This window comes from Bemisia tabaci, chromosome 2 (assembly GCF_918797505.1).
Source record: "Bemisia tabaci chromosome 2, PGI_BMITA_v3".
In the NCBI taxonomy this organism is placed as follows: Eukaryota; Metazoa; Arthropoda; class Insecta; order Hemiptera; family Aleyrodidae; genus Bemisia; species Bemisia tabaci.
In genome coordinates, this window is record NC_092794.1 from 76,172,937 (window position 1) to 76,185,013 (window position 12,077).

General features: G+C 40.7%; 2 protein-coding genes across 21 annotated transcripts in view; one reads left to right on the top strand and one right to left on the bottom strand.

Annotated features, from left to right (window-relative positions):
- The window catches only part of b6 (pentraxin-related protein b6), a 270,110-nt gene extending 258,645 nt beyond the window's left edge, over positions 1 to 11,465 (bottom strand). For 2 of the 3 annotated variants that reach the window (XR_011899172.1, XM_019051538.2), the window contains exons 1-3: positions 3,899 to 9,523; positions 3,509 to 3,769; positions 2,178 to 2,283 (exon numbers count right to left, since the gene is read on the bottom strand). Coding sequence is in view for 1 of the 3 variants with exons in the window: in XM_019051538.2 (XP_018907083.2) it covers positions 2,178 to 2,283; positions 3,509 to 3,769; positions 3,899 to 3,940 (409 nt within the window). In the remaining 2 variants the exon portion in view is untranslated. Of the gene's footprint in view, positions 1 to 2,177; positions 2,284 to 3,508; positions 3,770 to 3,898; positions 9,524 to 11,362 lie in introns of those variants that run through there. The other variant, XR_011899173.1, reaches the window with a different exon arrangement.
- LOC109037045 (coiled-coil domain-containing protein AGAP005037) overlaps positions 1 to 12,077 on the top strand; it is a 313,866-nt gene that overhangs the window by 77,017 nt on the left and 224,772 nt on the right. The gene's annotated exons all lie outside the window — the stretch shown is intronic.

A 12,077-nucleotide genomic window follows, 5' to 3' on the forward strand; every position in this document is an offset into this window, starting at 1 on the left:
TGTGGACTAAGAGATGATGGTTATTAATTAATTAATTCGACTTATAGGGGGACAGAGCCCTTCTCTATATTTTTTTTTTTCTCCAAATTTTTTGAGATTGCCTTGAGAGGGCCTAAAAAATCTCAGTTGATGCCCTGAAAATTGTTTTATATACATTATTCAACATCAGAAAAATACACGAAAATAGCTTGAATAACGTTACGAAAGCAAACATGATCAAATGAGAAATCAAGGCGAGGGAAACAAATCAAATGCCTGACCGCTGCTTTATCCCAATTTATCACCGTCAAAGAGGTTGTTCCAAAAACGCCGATTTTGGCGCCCCTGGATTTGGCCCAAACTTTATTCAGATGTTGTACTAAATGTCCCCGATGCTTGGGCAAAACAGCCCCCTCGGATAATTAGGGGGGAGATGGCAGGGGGGCAAAGTTTCAATTTTTTCAAAACTTAAAAAATCGATATATCGCGAACGGGTTGAGTGTAAGTGTTGCAGTTTGCGCTATAAAACGTCAAAAAATATTCTCTACAAGAATATTAATGCTGTTTGTACGGTTGCGTAATTTATCGTGGTCATAAATAGATTTTTTCGATTTTGAAGGTTCGAATTTTTTTCGTTTTTCGTCTCTCCTCTTCATGCAATCGTTGCTACGTGAATAAAAACCTGTTGAGGTGAATCTCCTTAAAATTCTGCATCTACCACACTTTGCTTGACCTCGGAGAAACGATTCGTTCTTGAGTTATAGCGATTTTTCTGCACGTTCCCGGTTACGCGCGAGCGGTATATCGACGGCGCTCCATCACGCGCGGGCGAGACAGAGGTTGTTTGACCACTAAGGGCCTTATATTCATGCTTAAGGCTGTAATTATCGATATTTTCTCCTGCCTTCACACTTCCCCTTCAATAAATATTTTTTTATACTTCGTTATAGAGGGTGTCCCAGACCACCCGCACCAGGTCTTTTTCTCGGTTGGTTTAGGTAGTGCGAAGTGAAGGACCGCAGGGTTGAATAGAGAATTGACCCCAAAGTATCCGAATTTCATGGTTCCGAAACACCTCATGCTCCTCTTGCCCAAGCATCGGGAACATTTAGTACAACATCTGAATAAAGTTTGGGCCAAATCCAGGGGCGCCAAAATCGGCGTTTTTGGAACAACCTCTTTGACGGTGATAAATTGGGATAAAGTAGCGGTCAGGCATTTGATTTGTTTCCCTCGCCTTGATTTCTCATTTGATTATGTTTGCTTTCGTAACGTTATTCAAGCTATTTTCGTGTATTTTTCTGATGTTGAATAATGTATATAAACCAATTTTTAGGGCATCAACTGAGATTTTCCAGTTTAGAGTGTCTCCAAGGTCAAACAAAGTGTGGTAGATGCAGAATTTTATGGAGAATCACCTCAACAGGTTTTTATTCACGTAGCAACGATTGCGTAGAGAGGAGAGACGAAAAACGAAAAGAAGTCGAACCTTCAAAATCGAAAAAATTTATTTATGACTACGATAAATTACGCAACCGTGCAAACAGCATTAATATTCTTGTAGAGAATATTTTTTGACGTTTTTTAGCGCAAACTGCAACACTTACACTCAAACCATTCGCGAGATATCGATTTTTAAAGTTTTGAAAAACTTGCAACTTTGCCCCCCTGCCCCCTGCTTAATTATCCGAGGGGGCTGAAATTTTGCCCAAGCATCGGGGACACTTAGTATGTACAACATCTGAGTAAAGTTTGGGCCAAATTCAGGGGGGGGGGGGCCAAAATCAGCGTTTTTGGACCTCTTTCTATTTTTGAAACTCTGCTACTTGGGACTCGTTTGCAGATATGGGTCAATCAAACGGGAAGTAACTGGTCGTACTCCATTGCAAAACCAGAATCTTTGGTATGGTCTCTGAATCAGCTGTTTCCTAAAACACAGTCGTTTCGAAGCTAATATCAGGCATTCCCACAGCTGCCTTTTGTTGCACAGTGCCATCCATTTCTGCTTTTAGTTTCCCTATGCAGATATGTGCATACATGCATGAGCCATAAATATTGGGGTCTATTTGGAAAATGCAGCCCAGCCAGAGACCTCTGTTTATAAAAGAAAGAGTGCATGCTCGGATCGGATGTTATCCTCAATAATTCAACCTTTTGAATTGCACTGCCTTGGAACGCTTGTGAAGTCTTGAACTTACGTGAGTATGAGAAAAGAGGTTGCTCATATGTGTGGTTGTAAAATTTATGCCAGACACATAGTGTAAATTCCTTTAAGTCCGGTAAGTGGTGTTTAAACTGGATGAACTGAAACATTGACAATTAGATGCACATTATTTGCAGATAGCAAGGTGAAGGACTTCAAGATACATCGGCAGAATCCACTAATTTTAATTTCTTTTCTTTTTTCTCCTTATTTTTCTGGTTGAAAGAAATGTCGTCAGCAGCTCCAGAGCTCTCCTTATTTTAAGTATTAATTGATGGATAGTTTCCGAGAATGGAGTGTAACAAAAAAAAGCATTGAGTAAAAACTTGGAACCTTAATATTTTTAATGAATATCAGTATCTTAGAGTCAATCACTAATATAAAGCTAATGAATAATATTTGTATTCTCAACATAATTAGGAGGGATTCTACTTGTTTTGAAAAAATTTCATGTGACTTTTAATAATCCCAGACGTGAAACGCAAAACTTCAACAAGTGCTAATCGTGTAGGAAGCAATTGGGCCATGGAGTAGTTGTTTGTGCTCACAACCCTTCTGTTTTAAGTCGCTAGTATGCATCCTCTTTGAGAAGGTTGTACAATACATGGAATTACACTTAGAATTCGGGCAAAGTAGAAGTATGGAAAAGCTTATCATTCTAGATGAAATTTATACATCACACTAAAGCTTAATTTTAACACATTTTAAAGAGCTTAGTGACTTAATCCTCAATTCTTGAGCGTTGTCCAAGCACATCGACTTGCAAGAAAGAATCAATGTCATTGTAGTTTTGAACTTTCTCTTTTATTTTGGCGGCTCATTTTTTGCAACTTTTCAATTAAATGACAAGATAATGGATGAATCCTAGTTTTGTTATGTATTGATAAGCAAAACCGTGATTAATGAGAGTCCATTCAGTATCAGGAAATAAAGGAGGACATGTTAATCTCTTCTATACAAGTATGCCCCAATCCATCCTTAGCATAGACGCTTCATATGGATTCTGTTCTCAGTAGTGTTAATGTGGAAACAATATTGAAGATGTACGTTCACACAAAATGCACATTGATTACGTTGATGCATGATGCTTGAAATTTGTACTTGTGCGTCCCCCCCCTCCCCCATTTTTCCCCTCATCTAGCAAATGTTAATAATTTCGAGAGAAACATGAAAATGCATTACTACCCGAAGAGAGACAAGGGAGTTATTTTATAAAGTTATACATTTCCCCTACTGTTAGTCGCACTGGCCATTAGTGTGAAAAGGGGGAATGTTACCTCATGCACCAATCATGACGGACCTTCACGCAGACACTGGATTACTAACCTGTGGAAATTTGTTTTGGTCAAGAACGGCTTTGTGGAGACTGCATGCTCTCTCGAGACCAAGAAGTCGCGGGCCGTTTTTCACGTTGGGAAAGCTGATCCCAGAAGCGGGTGCCAGGTCGAGAGCGGCGCTTTGCTTGATAGGGCGCCATGTCTGAGTGACGGGCAAGATTCCCACCGTTCCCGAATTGCCCGATGTAGATACCATCGCCCCACAACCCGCAAAGAACAGCATCACGCGGTACGCCGTCACCGCCATATCCTTTCGACAAAAATACCACAAAATGTATTTGTGTAACAATTAAATGAAAGTTATCAAATTTCGGTATTAAATCTGACGCAGGAGGTCATTATGTCTGTAAAAGTTGAGGGAAAAATAAGATAACCTTACCCTCAAAGGGATTAAGCCTGCAGAATTTGGTACCAAGAACATCAACCTAGTCCTGTCACTGACCGTGTGATAGCATTCTGGGGCTCAACGACGAAAAATGGGTAATTTTTGAGGACCGCTGTTAATTTTTGTCGGCACTGTTGTCAGTGTGAGGAATGAATCACTTCTACCTTTTGAAGGCATGCACTTTTCAGAACGAAAAGGTGCAAAATCAACAAAACTTCCCCCCTCATGGATGTTGACCAATTTTCAGTATGTCATTCCTCACTATGGGATACGCCTTTTCCTAAAATTTCAAGGCCTGAAATGAATTTCTTTCCGCGTAGCAGCGTTGCCAAGTTGAAAACCGTCGAGTTCCATATCTTTTGAACGAAAAGAGATATTGAGGTGCGGTTTGCGCTAAAATTCTTCAAAAATTGCGTTCTTTTGAAATATGTACCCAATTTGATCGTTTAGGTAATTTCAGATTGCAATGATGCGATTTTTCACACTTTCTTAAGGGTAATTTTTTTTCAACCCTAGTACATCGTCATATGCCGGATTCTCGATTCGAAAAAAAAAACTGTTCATTGTATTATTCGTACTTTTCCATTTCTTTTGATATATTATAGATCTCAGGGAAACGATGGGTAAGGGAGATATGAGCAATTTAAGTTTACGCTCCGCGCGCCGCTCGCCGCTCTGAGTCGTCTGTACACTCCTTTCCTTGAGCTTCACGAGGTCATTCCTACGTATTTTTTTGCGTACTTTCCATTTCTGGCCTTTGAAAAGGGCTCCGATAAATTTTTAGGCGCCTTGCGGTCCATTGTTGCCATTTTTTGCTCATATTTTCCCTATTGTACTCACAATTCTACTGAAAAACTTAATTTAAACGGAAAACTATGTGCGTTGAGGGAAAGAACGTAAATAAAAAATAAAATTTCATGTATACATTTTTCCTTCGTTGCCAAATTTTCGAGAAATATCGTACCAAAGAGCCAAATATTTGAAAAATTGGATAAATCCCCACGCCATGGTTTATGAAAGTGGGGCATAGCTTTCATATTGACGTACTTACGTGACAGATCTTACCTATCTATATGTCGCAGGCTAAAGGTCAAATCCGGCGTTTAGGCAAATGGTCAAGTTTAATCGAAAACGTAGATTGGCTATTTGCCTAGGTATTTGACTAAGTGACGAGGCAATTACATAAAAGCCTAGGCATTTGCGTAAATGCCGAGGGCACGTTAGGCAAAAAGGCAAATGATGTTCCTTTTCAGGCAAATACTCAAAATCTGAGAAAAAGTCAATTTGCAATAATCCAAAAAACCACAGCCAAAGAAAAAAAGAAAAAAAAGGAAGTCTGTACCTTAAAAAGAATGAGGCAGTAGCGTTACTTGTTCGAGCACGCGATGGGTTGGTGGCACTTGCTGGAGCATTTTCTCTGATTTTTGAAGCAAGAACATCGTTTGGTCGCACATTGATTTTTACTGGCTTGGCAATTACACTTGACAAAGCCTTGCCCTTCAAATAACGAAACGCCAGAAACTGCTTTCGGACCGACACTAGCTTATCCCTCGGAACCTGAGATATTTCAAATTTTATTGCCTCTACTTCTTTTAATTCTTCCCGCGAACACCAATTTTTGATGACACCTGCGGGTGTTCCAATTTGGTAAACATTATTGCGGATGTCAAGAAAAATTCCTTCGATGTTTTTTGGGTCCAACGGACCACGATCAAATTTTGAAATGTTCAAAATAATTGTATCTTCCACTTTCAAAGGTGTGAATAATTTCGAACTTCTTTCTGTCATTTTTTGAGCTGCAACTTTTTGTCGTAGATGGGCTTCCGCTCTTGTTGTGCGTATTTCTGCCTCGCCATGACAATACTTACAAACAAATGGTTGGTCGCCGTCTTCATTACCACACTCTTGATGACATGAATTATCGCAAGAGCTGCATTTTTTTAAGCTACCAGGCTTTTGACAAGAGGAGCATTGAGGTTGATCACCTCACACGTTCTGAGTAGGCTCGGAGCTCGACGTTGCAGTTTCAGCTACTTTGTGAGCCGGGCTGGAGCTTGGTGCTTCAAGACGACATATTTTCGTTGACATATATCTCTTCGACATATATCTCTTCAAGTTATGGAAACTAGCATTCGTGACTTGAGGAAAACAATAATGTAATTAAAAACTGAGAGTAATGGGCTCTCCCTTCGATCCATCGGTGTGCATGGTAGGGAAATATTTGGATGCTGTTAGTCACGAGAATGCAAACTGTGGTGTAAATGCTGCTTCCTTTTGATAGTTTGGCACAACTATTATGGTGTCCTTTTATCGACGTAATTTACCTGAATTACATTTATTGATGCTTGGGTCAGACAGACTGACAGATACTCGGACTGATATAACCTCACTTCTGAACAAAGACATCACTTGAACATTTCAAGAGAAACTAATGAAATAGTGCATCGGGCTCTGGCAGAAGACGTGCGACGTAATAATATAAGTGTGTAAAAATATTATTTAGCTTCTACAGAGAATTGAACTCTTATAATATAATTAAATCATAAATCTGTTCTCAACTAGTTAGAGTTGGAAGTTGGTAACTAGGGAAATTTTTTTCGTTCCCGAGACTGGCTGAACTGAACGGAATCGACCAATGGCATTGAACCACTATACCGGATTTTTCTAAAATTCAAAACATTGTAGCTAAAATTTTGAAAGTCATTTGCCGATGCTGAATTATCCGAGCATTGAAACCCTATTAAATGTGGTAGAAATAAAATCCTTATATCTTTAAGCATGATCCTTTGTAGGTCCCATTAGAATCTGTGGCCGTATAAGCAAGAAATCTGCTGTGAAAGGTGATCGTGTCGGTTTCCCGCTACTAAATTGCCCATGTTACAAAAAATATTTGTCATTTTGGGCCTTTAAATGCTTATAACTTTTTGAAAACTCAATGGATCTTGATGAAACTTTCCCACTTTGTAGGCCCAATTTAGGTGCGTCAGTAGACACCAAGATCGATGGAATCCGTGCCGTCGTTTGGGCTGCAGTCGAGTTCGAACCGAATCAATTTTCAGAATAATGGAGTTACGTGTGTCTATGGTTGGCTTCCACCTTTTTCGTTCGGAGGCTTTCCAGTGTTGTCGAGTTTAGACTTTGTTCGGAGGTGGCTACCGCCACCCATGATTGCTCATATCTCCCTTACCCATCGTTTCCCTGGGAGCTATAATATATAAAAAGAAATGGAAAAGTACGAATAATACAATGAACAGTTTTTTTTTCGAATCGAGAATCCGGCATTTGACGATATACTAGGGTTGAAAAAAAAATTACCCTTAAGAAAGTGTGAAAAATCGCATCATTGCAATCTGAAATTACCTAAACGATCAAATTGAGTACATATTTCAAAAGAACGCAATTTTTGAAGAATTTTAGCGCAAACCGTACCTCAATATCTCTTTTCGTTCAAAAGATATGGAACTCGACGGTTTTCAACTTGGCAACGCTGCTACGCGGAAAGAAATTCATTTCAGGCCTTGAAATTTTGGGAAAAGGCGTATCCCATAGTGAGGAATGACATACTGAAAATTGGTCAACATCAATGTGGGGAGAATTTTTGTCGATTTTGCACCCACCCCTTTGTGAATGCCTCTAGGTCAATGACAGCGACTTTTTGGCACATTCAAAATTTCGAGAGAGCGCGCGCCCTCCCCGTGGAGAGCGCAGCCTCATTCAACATTTTCAAATGGTAATTCCCTTCTTGCGGAACATCGTCGAAAAGTTAATTGCAACTAGAAAGATCACCGACCAGAGGTGTCTGCGACGTTTTGCTCGTGGGTTTCTTCGATCGGAGTTCAAAAGAGGTCTTTTTTCTTACAATCATATGTCCGGCTCAGAAAGGAACGAGGGGGCCAACTGCTCATCATTAAAATTTCTTTCTGCAGAAAATCGTAAAGAACTGTATCGATTCACGTCTAGAGTAATCTTAGCGCGTCCGCACCCCCACCCTAGGGTGTCCCTTATTTCTCAAAATTGAGAAATTTTCACGGGCATTTTTTTCAAAACGTGATGCGACCCAAAAAAATGAGAAATCGTCTTGGAAAAGAACTTAAAAAAAATTTAAGGGGTCTCTCAAGCGCCCCAAAGGGCGCAAGTGTAAAAATGGGTAAATGAGCTATAGTATAGTAATTTCCCAGACCCGTGTTTTTTCTTTTTCCGAACTTTTAACTCCTTCCGGTGGCACGGTCCACCCAAAGTTACTATACGAAATCATCACGTTTTTTCACCTGAAAAATGGGCTAGCGCCGTTTGGTTTCAACTTTCTGCCTTGAAACTGACGCCCAGTTCATTTATGACCGTTGCAGTGTTGTCAGAAATGCGTAAGTTGTAAAATGTTAAAGTGCTGCCGCATCGCACCTTAGTAAAATTTGCGATTCCGATAATTGAGAAAGTTCACGATTTGATGATTTTTTTAGGGACGAAGCAATCACGCTAGAGCCTCGAAAATGTGAGATAATAGCCTCCTAGCACTCTACTTTTGATATAAATTAAACATTTTGCCGTGCAAAACGCGCAGGTATACTTCATAAATTTGGAAACTTGACCCAAAACGCTGTTTAGGCGCTTATGGGATTCATTTCGGAGAGTTGACTGATTTTTTAAAGTTTGAAGGAATGTTTTCTTCGTCAAAAAAACTCTAGATAGTTGGCTCCTATTATTTTTCTAAAAATTTCTAATTATTAATTTTCCAGTACTTCAAAAATTTCTCAATTTTGAAAAAAAGGGGCTCTCTAACCCTCCCCCCCACCCCCACCTCGAAAGACCACGCCAAACCGTGTTTCTTGCGGGAGGGGGTCCAGGTCTCTCATGACGGAAGTTAACACCTTTTGGAGGATAAATCAGCTACCGTACACAGTCCATTACGATTTGATAGGTTAGGGTGCAACCCCCCCCCCCCCCCCCACTTCATGGCAAAAATGAAGGGTTTTGTTCGGAACCGGCGATCTCATATCGAAGCGCTTCGCGCCCCAAAAGATATGCTTTACGCTGATGATTTTATATATTTCTATCATAAAGTGTTGACTTCAGCCTTGAGAGAAATAGATCGCCTCTTGCAAGAACTACAGTTTCTTGCAGTTTTTCACTTCGGGAGAGCGGGTAAAATTACTTCGGGCTTTACGCTTGATTACATCGATTTCGGTTTACATCGGAACATCTTTTGACGATTTTCTCCTGAAAATCAGTGCAACGCTAAGAAGTTAGCCGCCTTGTATGTCTCCTAATTGCAACTTTTCGAATCGAACTGACGATTTTTTTTTTTTTTTAAATAAAAAGGCCGTTTTTATAATTTGACCGATGACAACTTGAGAACAAAGATGTATAGCCATCTTCGGTTTGTGCAAAAAAAAAAAAAAGAAAAAGAAAGGAAGAGAAAAAAAATTAATGAGGCACCTTACTAACGGTGGAACTCACAGGGGGAGGGAGTCACCATTTGAAAATTTTTACTCTGGGTGCGCTCCCCCCCCCCCCTCCCCCTAAAAGCACCCAGTCGAATTTTGAATCAGCCAAAAAGAAGTTCTCGTTGACCTTGAAGCTCCCTAAAACTTTATTTTCAGTAGATGCATGCATTCAAAAGTTATGGTCGTTCACTTTGTAGATTATCACAAAAATCAGATTGGATCGCCTTCTGATAATCGAAGTTCAACAGGGAGTTTCAAACAAGCCATCCTCAAGTTTCTCCAAAGCGGTTTCACAGAGCGCTAGATCAACAAGAAAACGGTAGCTCTGTGGGTGTAAAGAGCGTAACTTAAGAGGTCACTGGAAAGACAGAATCTTCACCAATCCGCGAATTTTTGGAGCTACAGATAGCTCAACTGGTAGAATACGAATACAACAACTAGTTGCTGAGGTTTGATTTACTGAATTTAGAAGAACACGAATCAAAACATCAAATATGAAAACGCACAGAAGTAACTATTACTCCTAAACAACCACGAAACCGACAGCTAAAATCCGAAAATAAATACGTCCCTCGGACTCGGCCGGTATCATTCGGGGGAGGACCAGGCATCGGGGTTGGGACCGCACAGTTGTCATTTACACGTTTTAATCTTAAACTCCAGGGTCTAATTATCTGCTGGGGTGTATAGGTCCCTCGAACTCGGCGGAGACAATAAGGTCAAGGCCGTAATCGTTGCTGGTCTGCGAACGCTGGAAATAGCGGAGCGCATGCCTCCGCATTTTCACTGAAAACGTCGACCCCCCCGGGGGGGGGGGGGGTTGAACCGCACTCAAAAATGTGACTTGGGGCAGCAGGGTCAAGGCCGCGATCCAAAACAAGGGTCAAGAGAGCTAACGTATTTTGATATTTCAACCTTTTGAATGGTTAATGTTATTGCGTCTGAAGAAGGCGTAGGTAAGGACCGAAACGTCTCGTACCATATTTTGAGAGATCGGTTGATACAATTTTATCAGGGAGGAGGAATAGAGGAGAGAAATATAGTAATTACAGGCAAAAAAAACGAGAGGGGGGATTAGAAGGAAAAATTGAAAAAAATTGGAGCTTGGTCTGTTCTAAAAAGGAACAACTTCGGTGATAGTATTTTGTTAGGATGGTACCGAAGTCAGAAAATGGTGGGAAAAATTTCGATCGTGACTGTTGATAATATGGACAGGCTACTAGATCATGGTAAACTAAAAGTTGGACATTATATGATAGAGAATTTGGTAGAGGGGTTCTACTAATTAAATGTTGATGGCTGAAAAAAGCGTGACCATTCACATAGGGGGTGATTTTGATGAAGCGCCGCGTGAGAGGTCGGACGGCCGGGGGAAATGAATGCCGAAGGCTTCTTGTTGCGTCACGTTAAGATATCAGACTGTCTCAATTGGACGATTTATGTTAAATGAAACTACGCTCTAGTAACTATGGTTGGCCTATTATTTTATTTTGAAGGTGCTTTGACACAATACTTGCCATTATGGTTATACGTGCGGTTGGTTCGTTATTAGTGGTCGTTGATAAATAAGCAAGTATTAGCCTTTAAATCTCCAAAATCGAGAGAGATGTCTATAGTTGCCAGGTAGAGGAAAATAGTGCAGTAAGAAATGAATTGAGAGTGAGGGTATTATCATGTCAAAAAGGGGGGGGGGGAGAAAATTCAAAAAAAGTATGGGGGAATTTAATTTTGAGATTAGTGTGTTAAAAGAAGAAGAAATTTTATGTAAAATAAAGGTACCAAATATTTTTAAGGAATTGATTATCGATAATATTTTGAGAGGTTGGCATTTAAATAAAATGGATGGATAAATTTAGAACTTAATTGCTGAGAATTTAGACAGGGTATTAGATTATGCTATGTGTGTACTAGTCGTAAGTGTGTTATATGTATAATGTATGATGTATGTATGTATCGGTAATGGTTGAGAATCACGGAGGTCCCACGAATGAAATGCGCGAATCCTGAGTGTCCATACCAGAAGCGTCGTCTATCGTCCGGTTCGGATCCAGCGTATTTCACATGGCAACTCTGACGGACGGAGCGAGTGGCGCGTTGAGTGCTTTCGCGTCGAGAGCGCGCAGGACGGATACTGATCGGACACTTAGGCAAGCCGGAGACGACCCAGCGAAAGAGAGAGTGACTTTCCAGGTAACCCATGGACCGCCTCGGGCTCAGCTTTCCTCCCCCTCTGCCCCCCTTCATTTCCTGAGGTTTCCGTCGTAGCCGAAATGTCCGTCATGCCGGCCACCGGACGCGACTTAGCACTTTTGCACAACTCCCCCACTTGATCGCTGTCACGTTTACTTCAACACACGTTTGTAGTTTTTCGATGGGCGCAGCAAAGGGGGCCGGCTCTCTTTGGAATTGAAGAAACATCCCCCCCCCCCGAGAAAAATGATGTGAAGAAATTATTAAAAATTCACGTTACTCAGGCCTCAAAATGCGTCCAATCAGAGATTAAAGAGCGACGCCAAGAATGGCACAATTTGGGTAAGCAGGGAGTTTTCTGAAACCGGACCCAAACGATACCTTATGATACCCTAAAACTCTGGTAAAAATTTTAGCTCGAGTATACGCACGGTTTTTGAGAAATGAGGGGACAAAGTTGCCAAATCGCCATCATTCTGGACAGCATTTCTACAGCAAAAAGACGGGAAATATGGACGAAAAAGTTACACCTTTGATGGGTT